Source organism: Platichthys flesus, chromosome 12, assembly GCF_949316205.1.
Source record: "Platichthys flesus chromosome 12, fPlaFle2.1, whole genome shotgun sequence".
Taxonomy (NCBI): Eukaryota; Metazoa; Chordata; class Actinopteri; order Pleuronectiformes; family Pleuronectidae; genus Platichthys; species Platichthys flesus.
Window position 1 is genome coordinate 10,877,382 of NC_084956.1, and position 27,827 is coordinate 10,905,208.

Sequence of the window (27,827 nt, forward strand, 5' to 3'; positions counted from 1 at the left end):
CTGCTTTCAAGTGCTGCTTTCCTGTTTGCCCAGCAGCTGCTTCATCCTGGCCAGTGACCACTTCACAGATCCGCTGTTTTCCTTTTGGGTGGACTTGTCAGCCGCGATCAAAATCAGATTCACACTTAAGAGTGAATTTCCTCTCCAGACAGCTGATCACGCCGCCCAATTGGACCAGATTTGATATGCTCGCATTTAGTCATTAGCGCCTGAACACTTGTGTGTATTTTTGTTTCTGGGTTCCCATGAGGAGCAGTGTTTGTAGAGGATTAGGTCACAGAAAATCTAACAGCTTGAAAGGGTTATCTTTGGGCAGCCTGGTCACTTTGAGTGGGAACATGTAAAATAATTTATTCCTTTGGTCTGTTAGTGTCTGGAAATAAAACAAGAACCCAGGGTGCTGGAGTGACTAATTTTCACGTTAGATCTTCCGACAAGATAATGCACATGTACCAGAGCAGGTAGGAAAATATCACATTATACATCAACACATGATCACTGTCGCCTCACAGCAAGAGGGGTCTTGGTTCGAATCCCAGTATGAGTTGCATGTTCTCCCTGTGTTTGTGTTTTTTCTCTGGGTTCTCCGGCGTCCATGTGGATTAAGGCTAGTTTATTTGGAGACTCTGAATGGACCGTAGGTTTGAATGTGAGCGTGAATGGTTATTTGTCTCTGTATGTTGGCGCTGTGATACGCTGGCGCTCTGTCAAGCTCGTTTATCCCATCTCTCGCCCTATGTCAGCTGTGATTGGCTCCAGCTCCCTGTGCGACCCTCAAGGGACGAGTGGCACAGATAATGGATTGGATGGTTCCACTCTCTTCTTGATTCAGCAAAAAAACACATAACACGAGCCACTTTCCCATCAACAAATATTCTGCAGCGTCGCGCATTAACAGCAAGAAGGAGGCAGGAAGCAGACAGCTTAGTATGTGATGAACTTTTATTGATTCACAGTAATGATGAATGTGATTTGCTCTTTAACTGAAACTAGCTTTGGACTCAGCCAGTGTGTGTCCTCGATAGCCACAACTGATCTCAACAGAGAAAACTAAACAAAGCTTATCACTGTCATTCCTCAATTTTGTTTGCTACCACAAAATAAACATGGGCACAGATTATTTTCAATAAAACCGCTGACAAGAAAGAAGAAAAACGAAACGCTCCCCGCTCGTTTGATGTCATGGTGTTTGCATCACAGCTAAATTCACATCACATGAAATAGAATTGTTACTCTGTAGATGAGGTCAAAGTCCCTGAGAGCACAGCTTTCTATGACTACAGTTGTTGATCAGCACCACGTATAGTGCACACTCTCAGTGTTTTTAAGACAAAGTAAAAGCGTAACTGGCCATAGTTAAAAAATACAGTAATATGATGAGAGTGGTGAGTATGAACCAACTTGACCTATGGAATGTCATATCATTTTTAAATAACACACAGAATAGACCATGGTAATATGTTAACATGAACTGTACACAGAAGGGTTTATCAGCAAACACTCATTTTAGACTTTCAGCTCCATCTACTGACATTTGAAGCCACAGTCTTGAGTAACGGGGCTGACTCTGTCATTTTTTTCAAAAGCGACAACTCAAAATCACGTTGGTGAGTCAAAATCATAAAAGCCAATGAGGAGGGGAGAGAATCTGCTATGGAAATTAATTAAGTTGACGAGGGTCTTTATGAGCGTCCTGGAAACTGGACGTCGTCTTAACAGGTTTAACCGCCGAGACAATAAGTCAAACACATCAAACACATTAATGGTATAAAACAACATGATTAACACAAGTCCCATGCTGTAAAGAACATGGACTCGCATCATGGTTTGGTCTGGTGTGAAAAAAAAAAAAAGGACTTATTCAGCAAAGAGAGTGTAGAGAGGTACAGTCCAGTGGAGCATTGGTTAAAAAATAAGGCCACTGTTTACTGTGTTGCAGCGTGAACTGAGGAGTTTATTTTTTCTCGCACACAAACATGTTGTTCTTGTTGGGGAGCTGAAAATGCCAGCTTGTGGTCGTCGTATATGGCTGCCTACAAAAAGGCAGCGCTGGTTGTAAAAACAAAAACTGCGCGTCTGTATAAGTCTTTCTCCAAATTTCATCCCCGTCTTAATTTTCTCATCCTTTCTTTCCGTCGCCGCCTCCCTGGCTAAATCTCTTAGAATCTCTCAGTTGAAATCAGTTGTAGTAGTGAAGATGGGAATCCAGATTCTGGCCTTACCCATTTCCACATGTAACAATTCTATAGTGTTTCTTTATAAAGCACATGCTATGGCCCTAACCTTAACCTTAAGTCTAACCCAACAGACGTAATTAAAAGGCTTTTTATACGCTCTCAAAACCCAGCCTGCCTACCTACCACAATACTGTGGTTTTGTCAGCATGGTTTCCCCTCCCTTCTGAGAGGCTGCGAGAGACACTGAGTACACTTACAGTTGTTTCAATCAGTAAAATAAAAAATAAAATTAAAATACTCATCTGCATTATTGAAACAATACTATATCCTCAAGCTATTGTATGAAATCACTTTTTTTACCCTGGTTAATTATGTAATAAAAACAAAAAATATCCAGTATGGTTAATGAATGGCAAAATAACAAACTCGTTTCTGAGCATTCTGTGTGAGCGTGAACTCCATGAATAAATAAAGATACAGCATAAATAATACGTTGAATATGAAAACTTATGAAAACACAAACCTTGTTTTTTTGGGTGAACATCAGCAACAACAGTTAATTTGGAAGCAAATTAAAGAAATGTGGGGCCAAAACCGGAATACTGATGTTTAAAAGATAAAGTGCTTTGTTCCATACAAATCCTTTGATCTCTCTCTTGTCTCTACTCTAGATGGGAAGTGTAACAACACTTTAACAAAAACAATGATTTTGTTCATATCAAAGCAAAAATAAAATATCTAAATAACTGTAAAATAAAATTACCCAGAATGCATTGTACAACACTGTTCACATGAAATGTAGTGAGGTTAATATAGGACAACAGTAATAGATACAGTAATTTGTTTTAAAGAGCACCAACATTGAAGTGCGGTGCAAGAGCAGTTACAAGTAATCAAATGAGTAAAAAGAAATCGGAAAAAGACAATTTTTGCTACAAATGCAATAAATTAACCTTTTCAAAAGAACTTACACAAAGTCATAATAATTTTTTTCCCCACAGTTTTTTCCTTTTGCGTAATGATGACGTCCACTATCCTTGTGACACATTAGTTATAGCAACATTAAGGTCTTTCATGCGTATACTTTTAGAATAACTAAGTTAAGTTACTAGTAGTCCACTTTCACAGAAAATCTGTATAGTTTGAAACAGTATCCTAACGCTTCTTACATAACTAGAGTGAAAAACATGTGGCGCCATGCAGCCCCTGTCCCACTCTGTTTGTCATTGGCTGTTTGAGTTGGGTCTCTGTGATGGTCGCTGCTGTGATATGATGCTGTTAGTATCCATGTCTGCCAAGGAGATGAACAGGCACCATTTTTTGTGTGTTCTCTGTTACTGTGGGTGCTAAGGTCCCAAGAGTCAGGACCCATTGACCTCAGCCCACCCTGGGTAGTCTCCAGGCCCCACTGGAAGGCCTCTGTACTGAGCTCCGGGGATGGGCTACACAAAGTTGTTGGTGATTTGCCTCTGGTGCTCGAACAGGTCTTCAATCTCCGCACTGTATGCATCACCTGCGGGGGGGGGGGGGGGGGGGGGGGGGGGGCGGACGGACGGACGGACGGACGAACATATCAGTGACCACATTTACATGGACCCCAATATTCTGAGTATTTACCTCATTCAGAACAATGGATTATTCAGATTATGGTGTTTATATGTCTTGCCATATTCCATTCATATTCCTGTTAACTGTTACAGAGCGTAGACTATTACGTTAACTACACCCTTTAGCTTGAGGTTATTCCTCCAGGTTTAAAGCACCAACCCAGTACAATCAAAGCTATAATGTACCATTTAAGAGTTTTCTTTCTACACCTCAGTTTTTCCATCTTGTTTACACCAAGGCAACGTGTCATCAAAGAGTTGGCAATATACTATGAAAACTCCAATAGGACTCAATAATGTGACATGGACGTAATGATGTCTCCATAATGTGACCAGGTCGGAATCCTCCACATGTCTTGATTTGATTATTGCTTATTGCGGAGTTGATATCGGAAGATATCGTTGCTTATGTAAACAAAGTCAGTGACAAAAGATGGGAGATATTAATATAACATGAGAAGGAGGAAATCAGTTTTCTGTCCTCACCTGCATGACATCCATACATGTAAGCTCTGTGGCCGTCGTATTTGCACCGACATCTCATGACGTTATTCATGAAGTCAGACTCGGCCATGTCCATCGAAGGGTTTACTTCCACCTGCAAAACAGTACAATCATACTGAGTCTGATTCATTACTTCAAGGAGTCGTTCTGACCTTGTGACCTGCACTTGTGCGTTTCATGTGAGAAATTTATTAGGAAACACGATGCATAATTTGTTGTTTAACATCTAATATTGCATCTTCAGCCACTCACGGGCAAACAGGGAACAAGTCTCCTCTCTACACGCTGAGAAAACCATTTGATATAAACACCAGTTGGATGTAAACTTTTGAGAGCGCTCGCTATTAAACAGCGCTCATGGCTGGCTTTTGTGTTTATAGTCGACCCCTCTCTCATCTATAAAACGCTGGATGAGTTTTCCTCACATTATTCCTATTTCTCCAGATAAATCCGCGATACATTGCTTTCGCTCCCATGAACTCAACACTGGAACGAGGCTTACTGGGTAGCAGAGCATACGGCCTGAATAACATGGTGGTTAAACACATATTGAATGCAAAGCACAATTCATACGGACTGGTCTTTAAGGAAAAGCCATTGTTAAATATTTTATAACTTGTATGGAAACATGTAACAAAGACACTTCAGCCCACATGAAACATGACAACTGGCAGCGCAAGACGTTACACAAGGTTGTGGTTGTACCACAGTGCGGCCCCCAGCTCCTGCTCCCTACACTAAAGTAGGTACGCGATAATAAGGACTGAATTGAAGTCTCTTGCAATAGAGTTGTTATGCATGCATATATGTTTATGACTGAAATCTGTCTATCTTTCAGAGCGGCCATACACTGTACTAATAGTCTGTCATTGGAAGAGCAGCGCTAAAACTGCTGATACAACCGTTCTCTTAATCTGCCCTGTTGATAATACTGAGAAGTCATTTACTCTAATAGCTGCTCTGTAAACTGCTACACCCACGTTAAGTACAGGTTACAAACAGCTACGAGGAGAAGGAACGTAAGCTACACTAAAAAAAGAGAGGAACATTTTTTAGTGAATGCACAAAAACGGTCTCTTAATTTTCGTAGGCTAATTACAGTGTTGAAGTGGAGCGTCTGGGGCCTTTGCAGGGGGCTGGTTCAGTGGCAGAATGTGTCGCTCAGTGGGAAAGTGGCAATAAAAATAAAAACAGGGCAGGAGGAATTCCTCTGTGGCAAATTAGCCGTTTCTAATGGAAGGGGGGTTTGACTTGGTGCTGCTTGACTAAAGGGAGGCAATAGTTAATTGGTGTAATTGGTGTGTTTCATTAGCACTGGGTGGTTCAAGGCTAGGTCTGAAGAACCTATGCGTAAAGCCCGGGATCAGAACAGTCAGGCATCATCTGTACTTTACTAGATAAATGAAATCACACAGCAGAGAGGAGGAGAGCTGCTCAGAAAGCTGTTTGTATTTTTCCTCGGCTGCAGCCCACACGAACACCCTGCTCGGCGGACGTTTCTCCTCTCTCCTCAGATGACCCTGACCTTTTCACCTCCAGCACCTCATCCAATTTCATCCTCTCGTTTATCTAAACACCATTTCTGCCCTCCTCTATCATTCATCCCTTTTTTTCCGCCTCCACATTGTCCTGTAGCAATGTACCACTTTATAATTACACCCCGCTCGACCGGCTTAAAATACATCTTCTCGGAACTATGTGTTTATATATATGAGTGTGTCACATCTATTATGAGTAAATTAAATAAATCCATCTTCAATAGAGTGTATGAGGAGTGTAATTACTAAGACTGAGTGTGATCTCTCAGACAAAAACTGGGTAGTGACATTCTTTCACAGCTCGGGTATAATTGGCAGCATGCTAACATCCGAGGACTGCTGCATACCATGATGGGTATGTAGAAGGAAATACATTACGGGGGATGGAGTCCTTGATGTGTTTAATCTAGGAAGCCGCAGTGGCCTCGACTGATTGACCCCAGGAATGACTGAGGCGCTGAATGGCCATGAGGAAGTTTAATTGAACCTTGAACTTCTTTCTCACCAACTGAAATCCTATGTTATTAGATTTCTTGTTGAGAGTTAGATGAGAAGATTGATACCTTTCAAACCTGTATGCTAAATTTAAGACTGTCCAGGAGCCAGTTAGCTTAGCAGAAATGCAGCAAACAAGGAGAAAAGGCTAGCCTAGCTCTCTATAAACACCAACGGCACCTCTTTAGCTGATTAATGAGGATACAACTTCTTGTTTGCTTAACCTGTGTCAAGATGTCACATTATAGCTTTTATCAGATGTTGTGTTTGACAACTACTAGACTCGCTGTAGAATGGACAATTTCCAAATTTGTTTCGGAAGGGTTGTATGTGAGAACGCAAATTACCAAGTCAGAGGTGTCAAATATTATGTGGAACGTTTCCTTTCAGCCCCCTGGTACACTGTTTCAAAAATTTGAGCATTAGCCCACGTGAGAAAGCTAGTTAGTGGGCATGTTGATGAGGTTTTTAATACGTAAAGAAAAAATACAATTAACTCAGGGAAAAAAAGAGGTGCCATGCTCGTAGAAGAGAAAGACAAAGATGTCAACTTGGAAAGCCCACAAGATATTAAATCCAATCATTGGCTGATTGGATTTAATATCCAAATTACACACAAAAAATGGGAAATAAGTGACATGAAATGAGTTCTGACCTGAAAGATGTAGTCTCCAGGCCTTACATCCGTCACATCAACCCACTGACAGTCAATGTCGTGGCGATAGGTATCCCAGCAGCCTACGGAAATACCCTGGTCACCCATGTTATAGCAGGAGAACCGCTTCTGGACTCCTAAGACACACACACACACACACACACATCAACAACATTATCAATCACAACATCAGAGCTCATTTAACTTCCCAGTTATTTTTAAGAGCTTACTGAATTATGCTAGACGACATGTGAGCACTGCCTTTTCACATGAGCTGTTTCATCCGTAATATAACAAGTAAATGGAGAATGAACAAACAACAACAGCTGCGATCTAATACATTAACCACAAAGTAAAACTCTAAATGGCTGGCCCTAGAATACTGATGTTAATTTCCTGTCTCTAATAGGAAGGAGTACTTCACTGGGACTAATGAATAGTGGTGAACATTACCATCAGGGCAATACGTGTCCTCCAGACAGAAACTGGCCTTGTGTCCCTCTGCAACCCTCGTGCCATTCAGAGTCAGCAGGTCGTAATGTGTGAACACCTCGATGCTGTGGTAGTGCCTGGGACGAAAGAGGATAAGTCAGTGTGTGTGTGTTTGTGTGTATGTCTGTAAGTGTGTGCATTTACACTAACGGAACACTGGCTCCCTATGGCTTGTAGCCTAATGACCTCACTGCTTGAACACGAGCGTGGGTGTCACCGCAACACCTCTCTCTTAGAGGCTTGTTTCAGCGGCAGCTCGGTTGGCGCAGTGCACTCATGCTGAGTGAATGGAGGGCTTTGAAACACACATGCATGGCTCTGATGTGTTGTTGCAACAAACTGGGGCGGACCTGGCTGTGCGTGGGCCACCCTGTCCTTTGTATCACACTCAACCTGTGGTCACTGGATCGGCTCAACCGTCATTTCCATGGACACGTGGCGTGGCTAATGAATCTGGAGAGATGACAACTCTGTTTGGAGTCACCCGCAACTCCCTGAGATACATCTCACACAGACGACACTGTGGGGCTTCAAATGACTCCTTCTTCTCTCAAGACGACAGGCCTGAACGTGCTCTCGTCATCTGACAGGAAACTAACTTACTGTGGAATAAACTGAGAGGCAGAGAGGAATGTGTTTGGAGTAGACTTGAGGACAATATGTCATCCTTTAATAACGAATGGATACAAGATGCTGAGGCCACGTGACAAACAAAGACCCTATGTTTAATGCCCATGTTGCATGCTAGGTGCAGAACCCCCTCGTCACTTCGCATGAGCACAGTTGTAACGTGTTTTCGTTCCTGTGGGCAATTGCATGCAATTAAATTAAGCATAACTCTTTTGCGCTGTTATGCAATTTTAAACCAAGAACAGGTGTTTGTCCAAAATATTTTTGAGTAAAAACAACAGCTCACCTGTATCCAGGACATTCTAAACCACAACTCTACCAAAAACACAGCAAGGGTAACTGCACCATCCCACATAGAGCAATTATTTAAATGGTTGTTTTCACAGCAGCAGCCAAACCAAGCAAAAAACAACCTCCATAAACTCTCTTGCGATGATATACCTGTGACACTGGTGCCAGGTCCAGGTCTCTTTCGTAGATTTGGGTCTGAAATCGGATCGACCAAGGTTCATGATGCGAGAAGAGAAGCGCAGCAGGCGTCGGTGGCCATAAGGCCAGTTCATCCTGGCAGCAGACGAGGACAGACAGTTCTCCTCGTTGGCACAGGACAGCAGGTGGAGAGGTCGGTCTTCCAGGTAGGCTGTCTCCTGGACCAGTTGGGCGTCCAGAACAAGGTCAGGAGCCGCTAAAGCAGGTCAGATGTAAGAGGTTACGTTAGGATTAAAACAGAACCAGTGGAGAAGTTTTGGAGCTTCAAGACAAAGGTATCACTTACTTTCCGAACAGCTGACCCCGGCAGCCTTGGTACCACCTCCGCGGGGACAGTGGACGTGGTTGTTGCGACGACATTGCTGAATTGAGAATTCTGTGCCCACACAATGAGTTCCACTGAGGATCAATTCAGCAGAGCTTGGTTCTCCGGTCCAGTACCACGTGTCCTGTCAAAGGGAAGGTGTCTTAGGAAGTTTGTTTGGTTTTCTATCAGTGAGTGAGTAGTGAGTAGCTTTTTGTTATACAGGGGCTGTGACTATGGATTGGTCTCTGCGTGTTGATTTGTTTAAACATCTGTTTGTTTATTCTGGAATCAATAACTCAGACACTGCTGATGGGATCTTGACAAGTCTTGAACGATTGATGCCTCTGAACAAACTATTTTTGACATTCTCAAAATTACACTAATTGGTTTGGAGGAGGGACCATAACTGTCCCGCTGTCAGTTATGGATGTTGTATTGTTTGGGGGGTGGAGTTGTTACCTGATGAGCACTGGCAGCAAAGCCCAGGCCGAGCTGTCTGCACACCACCATGGCCTCGTTGATGCCCCAGTTCTCACTACAGACGGAGCCCCAGCGCTTACGACCCCCGGCCTCCATCAACACCTCCACACGGCCCTCTGATGCGAGTCTACCACCAGAAAGCCGCACCTAGATATCCATTAAACAAAAGGAATTAAATGGATGAAGCATTATCAATAACACCTCATATGTGCATGGCTTGTGATGATGTAGTGTCCATACCGTGTTCTCTATGCCGGTCTTAGGGATGTTGCAGCGTACTGAGGCATCCTGGGTATGCTTGAAAGTCCATGGCTGGACTTCCTGGAAGTAGCAGTCCAGGATGGAGCGTTCTGATCCCATACACTGGACACTGTTCATATGGATCGGTCCGGTACCTGAAGCAGAAGGAGGAGGAGATGTGGTGGACTGAAAGACAATGGTGGCAAAAATATGCAGGGAGAGCACAGGAGGCCACCCACTGTATCTATAACGTCATCGGTAGACTTTATCACACAGGGAACGCACACACATACAAGTCAGGCTCTGTATTTCCTTCACTCGAATGAGCTTTCTCCGCTTTAGCGTCAATCCAACAATGAAAAGTTCCTATCTGTCTTGACAAAATGCTCCTGCAAGCAAAGCAGCAGCACCAGCATCTACTTTGGGGATCTGTCACACATCATTACCACCATTCTGTTGCTCTGCTGTTGGCACAACAACAACAGCAACAACGCTGTGTGTAGTCCGCCAGCCCGAGTGAACAAATAAGGCCAAATCTGCACCTACAAAATAAGAGACTTTCACTAGTTTGGGTGGTTGTTTAAAACCAGCTCATTTGTGAACAACAACAAACAAGATCAGTGTGGGGAAAAAACAGCTTATGGTTCTCTGAAGGCAAACAGCTGCAGCCATAATGATGGCGGAGTGAGAAAACACAGAACAAACTATGGCTGCAGTGTTTTCTTAAAACAAAAGGCGCAAACTGCAAGGCTAGAAATCGGGTAGCATTGAAATAAACACACACCAAAACCACAAAAACCGGGGGAAAGAGAGAAAACCCAACAAAGACGGATTAAGAGGAAGTTGATTGAAATGGTGGAGACCAAACTGCAGCCTAACCCCATCTGTCTCTGTGTTGGTTTTGGTAGATTGAAGGCCTGCTCCCATGCTGGTCACCATGTGTGGGTTCATACATATGAAAATGACACATCTCAACCACTCCTGCCTCTATCTGCATGGCGGAGGCCGCAAACTAGATCCAAACTCCCACTGTTTAAGTTTTCAAGACAAACATGGGGCCCGGCGGAGGGACGCTCAAAATGAAAAGTGACACGTTGTATTTAAACCTTCGTTTGGGAAATCCACGAAAGCCTGAAATAAATTCCAAGAAAATTGGCCACACACATACACACACTTTACATGCACTGCAACAGACACACATGCAGGGTGTTTCAGTCTCTTATGTATGTATAGTGCACTGCATGTCTATGTGCTTTACACAAAATTACACAGTGAAATACCAATCTTGGTCAAGCAAGGAAATAGAAACATTGTCCCTGTAATTTAAAACACTGATGGTGATGATGGGAGCACTGGCAGATGGAGTATGAGCAAAGATTTGAATATTTTCCTCCTTTTGATTCCCCCTGAACATCAATTTCCCAAACGATCGAACATAAAAAAAAAGCAGATACAACTATGAGAGCTATAACGAGACGTGATGTAAATGTGGCGTCTTAAATTGAGTCTTTACAAGAAAAAGGTTGAGCTCCATCCCCGTGTAATTTGAATTGGCAGATGCAACAGATCATTTGGACAAATGTTAAAAATTCTTCTCAGGGGATGGAAACAGTAACGTCGGTCACATTCTTGTTGAGAATAGCACAAATAGTTGGTTAGTGGTTACAAGGGAAACCCTGTTCTTTTCCTCTCTGAAATTACACTCTTTTAGGCACATTAATATAGTGCGTGTTGTGTTTTTCTTTCCATGCAACTCCTCTTTCTACGCCTCCAACAAAAAAAACGTCTTGTCATCACTTAGAGCTGCCTCTCAGCCAATTACTAAATCATGTGGAGTTTGTAAATAGATGTGTCTGCCCCTGTTTTTTTTTTTTAAATGGTAGAAGCCAATCTGCATCAAAATATTGTTTCTTTTAAAAAAAACCTGGTTAACAAGTTACAAGCTGTGTTTGTGCCACAAATCTGATAAGGGAGACCACATTAGAAGTCTCTGAGTGGCCAGACTGTCTACGACCTTTATCACATTCGCTTATCACATGAATAATTCCACTCTCTCCTGTCAGGTCCTGCTGTTAGAGAGACGGCTGCCTGACAGATTAGACAGAAATCTTGTTTCTTCCTCACGTGCTAACAGGAAGCAAGAACCACAGTGTCCATCTTATCAAAAAAGAGAAATAGTGATTTTAAAACAATGATTTTAAAGAGAATAAAAGGATTAACTATGAACACACAAATGACACATTTGCACAAAACAACATTTTAAACAATCCCCTCTTTCAGGACGTCTTTCTCAGTGAGGTCTGGCTCCATCAAAGAGTCTAATTTGGGACGTTTCCAGCGATATATAAGCCTGTGTTTATGTGGCCTTCAGAGCACATGGAAAATTATACGTCCCGGGAAAATGTCAAACAGACTTGTGTTATAGAAAAGGAAGCTGTGAGACGACTTTGAAGTCTGATCGTCCTGCGATGGCTGAGTGTTTGAGAGAAAAGAGTTTCTGTGCACATGTATGTGAAGTTCAGTCAGGGCCCTATTTTAATCATGCAAATACAAAGCGGTAGGTCATCGGCGCACAGACTGAGTGGGCTTCTCTAAGTGCACCTGCTATTTTTGGTTCATGCTTGTGCATCAATGTTATGTGCAAACAGGCCTGGTTAAGGTGGATGTTGATCAGTGAGTGTGGTTATTTAATATATATTTCTTTCATTAATTGTTTCAATAATGACAGAAAATAAGAACATAGTTTGGTGATGAGTCAATCTGAAGTCAATTCAGTCATAATTCTAATGTATTTCACGCAGTAGATAGTTATATAATTTCCAATATGTGACAGAAGCAGTAATTGCTTGGTAATAAATCTTAATAATACAACATGAACAGTCCAAACAGTGCATTTCTCCCTCTTAACGTCAATGACTGCAGTTCACAAACTGCATCATAGGTCATGAAACAGGCAGGGAAAAATCCTTGCAGACCTCTTACATCATGGACACAACCTGTTCCAAGTCATCCCCTCCAGTTGGCGCTACAGAACAATGTTCACCAGATCAACCAGACACAAGAATGTATACTTCATTCAGCTTTAACTCCATTTCTATCAACTAATGAAAACAATTCTAGGTTGTTTGCGGGAGATCATTGAGAAGAATTGCTGATAAATTGAATGAGAGTCTTGTCGCATGATGAAAACGTGGACAAAAGATACAGTAAGTCACTATAATCTTCTATTAGAACCATGACTTAGACTATTAGTATTTTTATAACCACATTCATCTGTTGTATGCAAATTCAAATGCATCTACTGGTTGGAGAATTCAAATAGTTCATCCACATAAGCATTATTTCCCCAAGTTTCTACTTTGCTAACAAAATCACCAAAGTGTCAGTTAGCTCAGATGCCTGAGACATCCTCGACACATTTTTCACTAAAACATTTCAGTTTAATTTGAGTTTCAAGGGCAAGAGGAAGTCAAGTGTCCAGAGCTCTGTCTGCCCAGTAACAAGAGCAGGGCCTCAAGTGAGTCAGCCACACAGGACACATGCTATAGGAAACCTGCATTTCCAGGGGTGAGACAGGAAAAGTGGAGGCTAAACCTGCCACTTGTCAAACCAAACCTTAGCTGCACAGCCACATCTAAATATTATAATTCTGAGATTGTATTATATACATGTAGTCCACTCAGACACACGCAGACACACACATACGCAGACACACACACACACACACACACACACACACAAACACAAACACACACAATCATGAAACTGCAGCTTTGTGGTTCCAACCTGCCACAAACCTATTCTAGGTAGAAGATTGAAAGCTTCTTGGCTTCTCCTGACAATTATACACGTCAGACTCAGACGGTTTGATCCACGATGAAGCTGAACCCTGATCTGACAAATGAAGGTGCCAATTGAAACCAGACGTGAATGGGTGTGAAGTCTCTAAACTAGATGTTAATTCTGTTAGACTCGTCGAAAAGAAAGGAAGCATTACTGACATCATCTACAGAAAGTAAGGAGGATAAAAGGAAATAGAAACTAATCCAACACAAACAAAAATATCCTATTCATGAACAACTGAGCAGCTACATCAGCAGACTGTCCTCCCACATTTCATCTCGATCAGCACGATTAGAGACTGCACTCTGGCCAGAGACTTTGGGAAGCCGTTCTCACATCTCCACAGGGTGGGGATGCTACTGGTGCAGCTGGTTACAGACTGAACCTCTGCGTCACCAAAAGCTGGAAGTTTGAAATTCAAAGAAAAAGACCGCAACACTCAGCGAGTGAATGAAAAGCTCGCTTGAAGCTTGCAAGATTTTGCCTGTGGCTTAAGTTACCAAACCACCATATAAATCACCGCGGCTTATAGTAGTACACTTTGTGTGTGAGTGTGTATGTGTGCACATGTGCATGGTGTTAGTGCAGCTGGTAGTCCTGGCATAGTGGGAGATACTGGAATCAACACATTTGCAGAATCGCATGGTGACAATCATCGAAAGATTGAGACGCGAGTGCATATCAGATTGGGGCAGACAGGTGTGGTGTCTCAGAGAAGCAAACGACCGGGGAAAGTCTCCCTGCCTCTGGAGAACCGTGACGCACGATAAACACATTCAAACATCCAAACCGCAGACTCAAAACAACGAGATAAAGACGTGTTTTTTTTCAGAATTTCCAGATTGAGCTGTGTCTCTGCGTCTCACCTTGGCCCATGAAGGCTCCTTGCAGGGCGTCCTGGGCTGAACCAAAGCCCAGTTCTCTGCACACCACACTGGCTGCAGTGCGCTCCCACATATGGTCCACGATGGTCCCCCATTTACCGTCTCGTAGCACCTCCACACGACCCTCGCCCAGCCTGGGGCCTGCCTTCAAACGCACAGGCTGTACAGTGCAGCAAAGGGAAAATAACTCAGTTAATAACTGTTTTTTGACACACTTTAATGTGTTGTGGTTGTCTAGAACAAACTTTGATAGTCTTACCACAGCTGGATAGGGGGCCTGGGGTCGTCCTGAGGACATGCGGGCAAACTGGGGTCCAGGTACACACTTGATGACTGCATGTCTCCCGTTCTTACAAGGGGTGGGACTACGGGGGATTGACAGCTGAGCATGACACTCAGATAAGGTGTTCTCGGTACCAAGACAGTGAACCTTCTCTACCCAGAATCCCTTCTTCTTTGCCATGACGCTCAATCTGGAAAAAAAGGAGAAAGTAGGTCTTTGGAACTATATACTTTAAGTCCCCTTGTTTAATGACTTAAATATTAATGCTATGCTATGCTAATGGTTCGAAATCCCCAGGATGTTCTGTACGACATTTTTGGAATGGAGGCTCTCTGCCCAGACGAGGAGGGGCAGATGCATGTATGTCAGATTCATTGATTTACATCATGCTGAATTATGGAATTATTGCTCAGTAACGCAGGAAATAAGACCTACTCCAACTTTTATTAGCAGCAATCAAAGTTTGAGTATAAGTACGTCATTGCTTAATGTTAAGTTAATATTTAACACTCAAAACTCTGCTATTTCATCAGGACTGTTGATTAGATCTGATAGTCTTTACTAGTAACACAATGAAGTTCTACAACACCTTCATCACAGTTTGATTCTAATGTTGCTTTTATTTTTGCCCAAGTCGGATCTCATCATTCACAGTAAGAAGCTGAATGAGAAAATAGATTTTTAAGACCTTTGAATAAAGTTTAACTACACACGTGGGCCAGTATCTCACAGTTATAAAACGGTCAAATGAGGCCGTGAAAACATTTTATTACCTCGTTGAGGGATCTGCCACCTTGGTATCCCATATTTTCCTGTGAGAGAATTAAAGAAACAGAGATAGATGTTAGCTTTATCGGGTCTGTGTATTTGCAAAGATACAGAGACACACGCAAATCACTGTGAGGTGAGCTGGGAGAACGATTTCTGCAGACAAAGGTAGAGACTGTAAAATATACTGTCAAATCTGCTTTTTTATATGGAACCTGCCCCGGTGAGTAGTAGCACAAACACACGTACTGGCTTAAAATACGGCTCAGACATTGAGTTTATCTAAAATAAAATTAATCACACCGCTCCAAATATAACTTCTTTGTATAAACCAGAATGAGTTCGTATAGCTGTAGGAAGAATGCATTTCTCTCGTTTCCTTCCGGCAGTTTCCTGTCCGTCTTTCTTTCTTTACAGCTTCAGCAGTGTATATTTCCATCTGGAATTTGGGCTGCCTGCTATTTACAGTGTTTATGTTTAGGGTAAATGGACAGTGTATCATATGTTCCTGAGCCATAGGGCACAAGCACTTCCTGTAACCACCAACATAAGGACAAGTGTTCAAACAGGAATGTGCTGAGCAACTTTAACCACATCCGCCACCTTTATATTAAATTAAAGTAACAAAGAGCCTTTGAATGTAAGAATTTTTCCATTGGTCGATGCAATATAAAAGATATTTGTACATAACGACGGGATGTAAGGACTTTAAAAGGATTTTCAAAAAGAACCCACAAGGTATTTTTGTTGTTAACCTTCAAAGACACACATAGTCCCAAAAAAAAATCCAAAACATTCAACATCACTGATGTACAACATTTCTGGGAAAACAGGGTTTGACCAAGCACAGTGTACAAACAAAAACTCTGGCATGCCGCGCGTCTGAGAGAAAGTGCCAGAACCAAACAGAAGTTTGTCTGGCTGACTCGAGAGAGCGACGGAGAGGAAAGCCTTCTGTTCTCTTGGCAGACACACAGAGCAGATGTGCCAGCTCGTGCCAGGACTTCCACAAAATCCACTGCAAAGAGCATGCACCAACATTCACATGAATTACTGCAAAACACTCAGAGATACACACAAACACACACAAACACACACACACACACAAACACACACATTTCCCAGTTTAATTTCGGAGCTGTGTTGGCAAAAGTATACACACATTCCTTACTTAAGTAGAAGTACAGATACTAGTGTTAGAAATGACTCAAGTAAAAATATAAGTACTGATTCAACCTCTTTACTCAAGTAAAAGTATTAAAGTACAGGCTCTGAAATGTACTGAAAAAAGTATTAAAGTAATAAGTTCCCTTCTGAAAGCCGTTTTGTAACTTAAACCACTACTACTTCACATAAGTTCATCTTAATTTAAATGTCGTTGTTGTCGATGTTATCAGCGATGTTGGCTCTATCTCCACCTTCTTCCATGGTAGTTATGTTGTGTGTTATATTCCCTGATAGATATACAAGAAGGACTAATTCTTTCTGTGTTATTTTCCATTCAGTTTAAAATGTGTCTAGGTGTTGGGGAACCTGCACTCGATGACAAATGATTTCAAAAGAAAAAGAACGATCCTGTTTTGAAAATGTAAGCAGAGTAAAGAACAGATATTTGTGTTCAAATGTATAGAGTAAAAGTTGAAAAGTTGTAGTAAAGGAAAAATCGACTTAAATACTGTAACAGAGTACTTTTACTTTGTTACTTCCCACCTCTGATCCCAGCTGGGAAATGCTCTAATGGTTTTCTGGCTTTTTTGGCTACAGTGAAGAAATGTTCATTAAAACATGCCTCATGTATGAAAGCAGAGACGGGTCAATATTTGTATTTCTGACACGAGCTCTCGACATTCCCTTTACGTTAGAGCAGGGAACATTAAAAACAAACTGGTCCTCAGTGTTGGAATCAAGAGCATCATTGTTATGGACGTGATGTGGACGGTTGTGTGAAGTCACGGGCTGCTGAGTGTGCACTTTCCGAAATCAGGTAACGACTTGTTTGCCGATTCTGCGAGCAGTCAGTGGACCAGAGGAGACCTCTCCTCCAAATATTTGTATTTGGCACCGGAAAAAAAAAACTTTATGTGGCTGAGTTTTAGAAAACGAGAAAAACCTTCATTCCAGCCATATTTGTGCAAACCTGCAGAAGCTATTTGGAAGTAGACTTAAGGTCATTTCTTTGGCCCGTTTGCAACACTAATACACCATGGAGTGTTTAAATCGGGAACATGTGTGGATGAAATCTACGGCTTCTCTTCAAAGTTACTTTGACTGTTTGACACGTTCATGGCTCTAAATAAAGCAATGACACAAGACCTGCTGTAAACTGCCTATGACACATTGTATATAATTTAACGCTTATTTTTTTACAGTGTCTTGTAAATATATATTAAATGGTTCTACCATGTGGTTCTGCACGCCTGCATGACATTGGATGACAGACACACACACACACACACACAAACACGCACACACACACACACATTTTCCCATAAGGCAAACATGTCTGTGACTTGTTTGTGACCTCCCCTCAGACCAATGAGCAAACAATTTTCCCTCTTCAGAAACCAGCAGGACTAACCAGTCTATAAATGATACCTTCATCTCTTTCATTTGACTCGATCACAGTACTGCATCTTACCATTAAGTTTCATTAAATAACAATAAAATGCATAAATCTCACTTTTTTAACACATAACTATTAATAGGTCCTTCTCTAAGTTAAAATGGCTATATGGCTATTACCATACCAGAGGCAGTAGCTGTGGTGTGGACAGTATGAGAGGATTTCTGCTGATGCGGTGAATAGTCAGCCTCAGAATTAGTTAGTTTTGCTGCAGCGTAGCATTCATCAGTCGTGCTTAACCAAACACTGAGTCCTGCACTTGTTGTGGAGCCAAGAGAACAGAGGCTTAAGTCAGGGAGTCCCACCCGCCTGTTAGAAGACAAGCATTACACCACTGTGTGTGTGTTTTATCACAATCACTCTGACACTAACTGGTGTTACTTCTAGATCTTCTTGTTTTAATGGTAAAAAATAAAAACATGCCTGAAAAATTCTATTAATATTTTTTAGAATCTCCCAGAGGAAATCATGATCACATCATTTGTTTGCTTTGAAGTATTATTGCCACAAGGAGGCCTTGTTTACTGTAGTGAACAAAATCTTCTTGCAGCAGAAAACACAACATGTTTGGATGCTATCATGATCTATCTTGTATTATAGTTTGGTCCTTTTAAAAACATTGAAAATTGGTGAAATCCTTTTATACCCTTTACTAGGGGTAAATTACATTTTAAATTAGATTTGTAGATAAAACAAAGGTGCATGTAATACATTATTTCATCATATAGAGCATATTGAAGCTTATATGAAATATTATTGTATATTGTATCTATGAAAAGGATCTTGCATGTCGAAATAGTTACTAAATATTCAAGCCCAGAGTGACCATACCACACAAATGGCCACTGGCATGCATACAGAAATTATAAGATTGGGGATTAAATTAGAGAGAAGGTCCCTGAGGAAGATGACACAGACATCAGACAGGAAAACCAGCCCTGGTCACACAAAATGTCACCCAAAAGCCTGGAAATGATACCCTCACCGGAAGATCTCAGCTGAAACATAATTAAACATAAAATGCCGGGTTAAGTCCCCAAATCACCACGGTGACAGAGGAAGACAGACAGCTGCTGACACAGCTGCAAACGGCTGCTGTAATTGGACATATTTCACCAGCGCAAGCAAAAATCAGGCTCGTATGACTGCTGCTGCTGTTCTCTCTCTCTCTCTCTCTCTCTCTCCATCGCCCTCTTGCTCCTCTTATCCTATTCTTCCCCGTGCACTAACTCTGTCTTATTCTCTCTCACAGCTATAATTGGGGGTGTTTTTTCACTCTCAGCAGAAACCCTGGAGAGCCTTGGTCCTGACCAACCTGTAATTACAGCATCTTCAGAGTCTCATCCAAGAGACACGGGGAGCCAAGAGACGAGGCAGTGATCTGGGATTTTCTGAGAATGGACTGTGAGACTTGGGGGCAAGGTGGAGGAACATGGGGGGCGTGTCTCTGGCTCAATTTGGTCAAATCGTGTTTCACAATCCTGAGCTGTTTTGGCGAAAGTGGACGATGTTACATGAAAACTGAACATTATGTTGTTTCTGGGTCCGAAAGCACTCACTGATCACTGTATTGTGAGCTCGCCATTTTGTAGAGGTGTCTGAATGTTTACTGAAGTTTTTTATAGCATATATAACGGCAGAATGTTTCCCATAATGCATCATGAAAAACAGTGTTCAACCAATGGTCACTAACTGAGCTGGGCAGCAGGAACAGCCCGACCTGTCTTATGAATGTAAATACAAGCAGGGTGGCCCATCGCAAGCCAAACTTAGGGAAACAAGTTTATTTCTACATTTAAAGATGTTGTTTTTAAATTAAATTATTGATACTTGTTGTTTTTTTTCCTATGGGTTTTTCCACCGTTGTCGTACGTCATAATCCTGTGACAACGACGTCATTACCGACACAGAAAAATAAGCAGAGTAGCGTCCAAAAGGTTGTTTAATTTCTTTGCCCGAGAGCTCACTACATAGTTCTCTATATAGAATCAGGAGGTAGGTAATAGGGAGTGAGGGGGGGATTTCGTACACAACCTATAGGATTTTGTTCACATTTAAACCTTCAAGTAACCATAATTCCACAGATGAATCAGAATGAGCCGTTTTTCACATTTTCCTCTGATTGCTAATGTCAGTTTAAAAAAACATCCCACCCTATCCTGACTTTACAAACCAAAAGCTATATACTGAGGCATGTGCACACCTTGAACCAGTCTGGGGTCAACAACATGCAGTGAGAGATAACTGATTTGCATCTGTGGGGAACAAAAACAGGTTCGGAGTTTGGAAACAAACATATCATCGTGGTTCAGGCTTCAGCAAAACAGAAGGTCAGACTCTGGACGGGCAAACCGAGAGTATCAAATCACGACCGTCACAACCCTGCAGGCGTCACGCCAAGACCTTCAGGCTGCCGCAGCCCTCTCTCTCTCTCTTCATGGTCAGCAGCCAAATCTCTTGTGACGCAGCATAGACTGTGAATAAAGATGGAGGACGTGACTGCTGCCAAGAAGTGAAGCCAGAGTGTCTCGATCACCGCCTGGTGACTGGCTGCATTATAAGTCAATAACCTTGCCTCCTCCGTGTTAATAGATGGGGCATGGACCAAACAAAAAAGTAAAAGTACAAATCAAGTTAATTCTTATCATAGATGTCTTTTGTCTATATCTCAGCCAAGGATATTAAGTTTTCATCCTGTCTCTTTGTTGGTTGTTTGGTTTGTATGTTTGTTTGTGAGCAAAATTACACATAAACAGCTCAATGTATTTCCACGAACCTTGGTGGAAGGATGCGGTATGGGTCAGGGAAGAATCCATTACATTTGTGTGCGGGTCTGGATTACTTTCTTCTAACATTGCGAAATTGGTTTTCACCATTTTCTCAGGGGGATAATCCGTAGATCTTGATGAAAAAGATTCAGGTACAGTTTGACTGAATCAGTTGGACCTTTGCGGCGGTATGACCCCGACTCTTTGTCATTCTAGTTGTAGGTTATCTTACTGATATATTTCATCTTTCTGGTTTTAATTAGTTATTCGATGCAGTCAAAATTAGGTAAACAAATGTCATGATTGACAGCTAAGATGCGATTGGTGTAGTTTAACGGCGGGACTTGGAAACTGCGCAGACTATGGCACCAAATGTGCAAGATGGCATCGTATTTGGGATATTTTGGCTTCATCTATGAATAGAGGGATGAAGTGGAGATGTGTCTTCCATCTTTTATATACAGTCTTTGTGTTGTAGTCATCCAAATCTACCTGTGTAACTCGTCACTTAACTGTCACTACTGCTCCTGCACTGTAATTGAAAATCAAAGCGAGGCATGAGAAGGGTCACAGCCCTGCAATGCGGGGAAACCTTGTTCTAATAAATGATCCAGTGCCGACTGTGAACAGAGTCAGGCCAGGCTGTTCAACGACAGCCCACTCGGAGGACCTTTTATTGCTGAAGATATGATGCCCGATGATGTCCTCCTCCAACAATAGAATCCAGTTATGGCTCCACCGTGTTCCCAATAACATCCACTTCAATGGAGATAGCTTAACTCAAGGGCAATGCAGAAACACTTTAAGTGAGTGTGTGCGCTCCAACGGGGGCAGTTTGTTAAGTCATTAAAAAGTTAGAAAAGTCTATTAAACAAATAATTTACCCCCTCAGCGGTTACAGCGCTTCAGTAGCACAAGGGATCTAGCACCTAGAGTACGGAGCAGATGTTGCGGTCTGTCCTCAGTTGAGTCAGAGTAACTCAGGCCAGGAGAGGGAAGGAATGGCTGAACTGTGAATCACCTATGGCCGGCAGCTCTCCGGGAGGAAGAAAATCCAACCGGGTACCCCTTCCACTGAGGACAGCGAATGTTCCGACACTATTTATTCTCATAATAGCACTGGAGTGTTTCTCTGCTAATGTGTGGTCCGCTTCATGTGGTGTGTTTGAGCAGAGCCTTCCCTAAACCACTGTCAATGTTTTTCTTTCTTTTTTCTTTAGCAGTGAAAAGGAGAGGAAATGTAAGTTAGTGTCAGTGCGGTGAAAGGAGACAGCTAGGGACAATGTATTATGTGTCACTGTTTGTACATGGAGGCCAAGTGTACGTACGTGCTAGAGATATCGAACCTTTACACTTTAAAAAAAGTAAAAATTGGACATTTTGAAAGATATTTTGATTTGGTTTCCTGTCAAGAGATAGATGAAACAAGTGTCCCCATATTTCTCAGTGCTGCAGCTGGAAATAGCAGAGTAGTCTAGAAAATAGACTACATCCAAAGGTGACAAAACCGACCTATCAGGCCTATTTCCAGCCTCTATGCTTAAGTAAGCAAACTGCCACTGGTACAGCAGCTACATGTTTACCATACAGGCATCAGAGTAGTGTCTTCTCATCTAACTCTTGGAAAGAAGCAAACTAGTTTTCAAACTTTCAAAATGTTCTCTGAACCAAAATATGTCTGTAGCATTGATTATCAAAGAATATGCCACAAGTACATAAACTATGGCTAATGGAAGCCTAAGTCTATTATTCTCTGGTTTTAATAACATTTCCCCTAGTGTTTTATTCAGAAAGGTATTTGTAGTAACGTCACACAGCACTCCACAGGCTTTTAGATTAAATGTGAAGAGATGCAGAGCTCAAGCCTCAGGCCAACAAGACCGGTCGCTTCACCCAGATCCTCATCCCACTCTCCAATAGCTAACCGTCGAACACATGCTATTGATGGGACAGTTAAAGTAAAATCACCAGCTGATATTACACCTCGGTATTGGACCAAAAAAAAAAATGAAAGTGAGGCTGTTTGTCTGAGACCTGCAACCTGAAGATAGCATCGGAGAGACACTGGGAACGAGAGTGAGCAAGAGGCAATGAGGTGATGAGAGTTGATCTGCCTAGAGAGAGGAGGAGATGAAGGGCAGCGGAGAGGGGACAGGGATCCCTTTATCATCATCCTGAGGATGAGGAGGGGAGGGGGGAGTGAAGCAGGACACGGAGGAGAAGTAGCTGGGCGAAGAAGATAAGGCAAACAAAATGCCTTTATTCAACCAGGCTCCTAACAGGATGCCACCGTTGTTGGGTTTATTTCTTTTGAGGATGTGTTTTTATTCATTTAACAAGGGGCTGAACGGCAGAGCATGCTTCCATTCTGAAAATACAGTCAGGGGCCAAATGGTTTGTAATTCAATACCTCCAGTTCCTAAAAGCAACTGCAGGGGGTATTCACACTCACTTGTATGTTCTGACGTTGTGTTGCGTGGCCTCAGGAAAGCCAAGCATCCCGCACACAACCCGGCTGCTGTTGAGACTCCAACCCTGGTCACAGACCTGCCTCCATCTCCCAGCATGCCTCACTTCCACCACACCCTCCGTGATCAGGTTCTTCTTCTTGGTAGCCATTAGGATGGGACGAAGACGGACCTCCTCGATTCGCACCTTGCCCTTGAGGGAGAAAACACATCGCACCTGCAGTTAAATGTCTGTGTAAGAATACCACAGAGACGGATCAAAAGCGAACTGGTGTACCTGGTTCTGGTGGTGTCTCTGGAACCGTGGGACCTCAGCCGGATGTCCGTTTCCGTAGTAGCCATATCCTGGATGCCTCCGGGTGGCCACCTGTCCCTGCCACTGGGGGGCGGGGCTGCCGTTGGGCCTGATGGCAGCAGTGTAGCCCCTACTGGCCGTCTGGTTCAGCCTGCGCTCGGGCGTGCACACCACCCCCAAGTCTTCGGAGTGTTTACAGTCGTTCACCCCCCAGCCGTTGTGTTTGCAGTCCTTTAGGGACTTCTCCGAGCCTTCACAGCGAACATTATCCATCCATATTGGGCCTTGTGAAAGAAACAATTCATTACCCCCTTCGTTGTAATTTTTTATTGATTGTCCAATAGACAGTCGGGGCAATGCATCTGAACCGGGGCTGGAATCAGTCCCTTAACACCCTACACTTGACTTTTACTGGCACGCTGATTTAGGGTTGCACCTTTGCGGCGTGATTAGCAGTAGATACACGGTATATTACAAAGCAGGGTGCTGTAGATCCTACTCTTTAAATCCACTCAACCTTCTCTTTAATTTGGATTTAAAAGCAGCAGTAAAGAATGTCCATAAACCAAAGCAAGTGTTGCACAACTCTGGCAGAGTGAACGCTGTCATTATTCTAGAACAAATGCCCTTTTTTCGGCCCATATATTTGCTCTGCCAGCCTGCCGGGCGACCTTAACAAGACGTAGACACCAATCCCACTACAAGTTATCTTTGTCACTTTATGATGTTAGTTATTTTGGATGTCTAAATTGGTGGTCTTTTCATGAAGCCGTGCACTTAATGAGTTGTGGTGCACGTACGCTGCAGCATGGAAGTTTGGGAGGAGATTAAACGGTCGTGTGTGGATGCCTACCACTGAGTCTAAGCCTTAAATCTGTTAAATGACTTTGTTAATCTGATGGGCCTCCTCCAGAGCAGACATTTTCACTTGTAATAGCAGGAAAATGCACAGGTGGAATTAATACCACGCAGATGGCTGTGTTCCAATCATGTCCTGTATGTAAAAATGGACGATGTGTCCCAACCTCCTCCCGTTGTACGAAAACTAAATTAAGAGGCCCCGTCTTTTACTTTGCTGTCATTTGGAGCCAAAGTAGTTTGACCAATCATATTGAGCAGGCTTTGGTCGTTCATGGGTGAAAGTGACCTTTGACCTTCCATCGGTAACATTTGGTGTATTTATTATTTAGATACAGGAAGTGCTCTCTCACCCTCTCCTTCTCCGTACTTGGCGCTGTGGGCCCACGTTATGCCACTCTGGTAGCCCAGCTCTTGGCACACCACGTTGGCCAGCTTGATGTTGACCTCGTCGTCGCACACGGTGCCCCACGTGTTGTTGTGCAGCACCTCCACGCGGCCCTCGTTCAGCTCCCGCGCAAAGTTGCCCGCCAGGCGCACTTTGGCGGCGGGCGCGCGTGGCGACCTGTGCAGAGGCGAGGTGGCCCGGCGAGGATCTGCGTACGCAGGGCCGCACAGGGAGAGCAGCGCGGGTAGGAGGAGGAAGAAGCTGAGGAAGAGGGTCTGGGTCATCCTGACTGAGAGGAGGGGGCCTGCAGGTAGAGATCTTCGTTAGTTTACTCTACTAATTATTAATTACACAATTGTATTATTTATTTGTCACCAGTTTACTCAATTAATGTATTAATTAACCAATCAAGCTAGCAGCCTACAAAGCCAAAGTTTTTTTTTTGGGCTTTGTCTATCATCCATTTTAAGTGCATCCTGAATAAATAATAAATACTTTAGTACTTTTCAACAGAGTACTTAGTGCTGCCCACCAGAAAACAAATGGTTAAAACACAAAAGGATAATATTATAATAATGATAATATAAATAATATTAGAAATAAACCTCAAGTAAATTCAGGTATATACTGTTTATAAAATATATATATATATATATATGTTTTTAGTGAGACTACAGCTTTAATTTCTCTCGCAATACATTCCAGAGCTTTATTTGGGCCCTGAAGGCAAACACTTTGTCCACCTTAGTTTTCAGCCTAGATTCAGGAGGCGACAGCAGAACATTGATTAGAACTATAACACTCGAAGAGAAAGTAATTCTTTTTAACCCATCCAGAGTAAAGTAATTCCTTTAACACGAGTCCACAACAGTAAGCAATGGACCAATGGTGACATCCTCTGGACAAAAAAGTTCAGATAGTCTACTCCTGCACTAGAAAACATCCTGTGCGCTCCATGCTGCTCACAAGAAACCAGTGAGGTCCTGAAAACACGAGGCTATCGATTCATAATCAGAGGGATACCTGACATGTTGTATTCCAGCTTTTGATATCAACCACTGGGTGCCAGATAAATCGCACAATGACGCAGTGGAGGCCCATAAAATCAAGTACTTTTCTCTCATGTCAAGCGGAGGCACAGCATATAATTTCACCCGCTCGAGTTTGTTATGCAATTCACATGAACAAACATCCCCCGAGGCAAACTAACCAGACAGAAACATGAAGGCAGTGTTTTAACTCGGGGCGAACAAGTGTCGCAGCTAAACTAGAGGGCAGCGGTGGAGACAGATGCTGATACACCATGACACTGCAGGCCGCAGGACGACACTGCACTGAGCACAAAATATATATACACAGAAATCTCATTTTTCCACTGTGGGGGATGAAATAACAAAGGGGCAAACAAACAACGAGCAGCTGCAGGAAGCAAATTGAATAAATCACAGTAGCTTCTATTCCGTAAAGCCTTGCACTTTATATATTTACTGCTTAATTCAGGGATAAAACAAACATTAAATTAGTTCTAAATGCTTGAAGTCTTTGCTTTACAGCTAACAACTTTAAAAATGATTATAATTTAAAGTATCGGGAGAGGAGGAAAGCAACATGTGTCCTACAACCTCTTAAAACACCTGTTACATACATTTGTATTTAAATAATAAAAACACAGAATATAAAAATAACTGATAAAAATCCAACTCTAGTTTTCCCTTCAGGAGAAGTTAAAGTGAAAGTCAGCTCACCTGGCCGGCAGCAGATGCTTGCAGTGCAGGACGTCACTGCCTAGGGGAGAGTGACTGAGTGAAGGAGTGTGTCAACTAAATGCTCTCCTTAGTCAATCCTCCCTTCCTCCCTCCTTCTCCCTATATCCCTCCCTGCCTCCCTCCCTGCCTCCCTCCCTGCCTCCCTCCCTGCCTCCCTCCCTCCTCCTGGGCTCTCGCTCCCTCGAGGACTCTTTTGCTTTTACAGTAGAGTATTGACTTAATTCACACGCTGCATACGTAAGGCTGATTTATTAGATAAAGCAACAACAACGGTCCTGTGAAATCTAAAAGAATCAAAGTCGCAGGTTCTTTCCCTTGATGGGAAACTTGCCATTTTGACTCATTCTGTTTCTTTCTTTTCAGAGATTTCTTGTTAAATTGTGTTTCAAGATGTTTAGTATCCCAGGACGTCAAACACACTTGTATCAGTTTAATTTCATTGAAATCAAATCCTGTGTTTTACTCTGGGCTTCTCCGCTCTGCTCTTCTCTGATAGGCTGAAGAGGCCTTACACAATCGCGCAGCTTTGCGGTGAACGTGTGTAAATGTAACCCACAGGAAGGACTCAGCATCCAGAATAGTTTTCAAACATCAAGTTCCAAGTGTCTTAAAGAAGCTCCCTGTACCACAGGGTAGATATTTCCTTGTTGAGATGGCCGCAAACCACCGACTCTAAAAAAGGCCCAGCCTCACCGTAGCTACGGTGAACGTGACTTATGAGAACATGCCTTTACCACCCCTGCCCAGGTTTATGTTACTACAGCATAACGTGTCATTATGGTATAGAAAGCATAAAGATTTAACTCATCAGTGTAGATTCAGATTTAAAGGATGAGGGAAAAGTCCTGTTCGCGGTCGGGGTCACTTCAGTGCTCGGCCCTCATCCCGCTCAGGTTCCTACTCAGTTCTTTCTACATGTTCCAAACTTGTTTATTTGTGTTTTGAGCCATTTCAGGAGGATTCGGGACCAATTTAGCAACATGGAAATGTTGGGCCTCGGGGTGTTGTGTTGATAAACTGTACTTGAGTTGTTCACGTAAACCTCAGCGGGTACCTTTTTCTAGGCAGCGGGTTATTCATAGGCATGAGAAATTACAGTTGTGACAGGGGCGGTAGCAACCAAATCATCGACTAACACCGTAAACACACTTTGTATTCTGATTTCCTAAAGGGTGTAAAAAATTGCACATACTGTAACGTTTGATGGTGGTCTCAGACCCTTGCTAAACGCTTTTGAAGCTGTAATTGGTGCAACTGGGTGGCAAGATG

The 27,827-nt window shown here is 42.7% G+C and overlaps 1 protein-coding gene across 1 annotated transcript; it reads right to left on the bottom strand.

Moving 5' to 3' along the window:
- Window positions 1-958: 958 nt before the first annotated feature.
- Window positions 959-26,593, bottom strand: loxl4 (lysyl oxidase-like 4). The gene is made up of 15 exons (XM_062400403.1): window positions 26,538-26,593; window positions 24,758-25,096; window positions 23,529-23,830; window positions 23,236-23,444; window positions 15,398-15,436; window positions 14,601-14,814; window positions 14,324-14,501; window positions 9,615-9,769; window positions 9,354-9,521; window positions 8,874-9,036; window positions 8,540-8,783; window positions 7,430-7,545; window positions 6,977-7,113; window positions 4,271-4,382; window positions 959-3,690 (listed from the first exon to the last, which is right to left on the bottom strand). The coding sequence occupies exons 2-15, from the start codon at window positions 25,074-25,076 to the stop codon at window positions 3,620-3,622; spliced, it is 2,427 nt and encodes an 808-aa protein (XP_062256387.1). The 5' UTR covers window positions 25,077-25,096; window positions 26,538-26,593; the 3' UTR covers window positions 959-3,619.
- Between the last annotated feature and the right edge of the window lie 1,234 nt (window positions 26,594-27,827).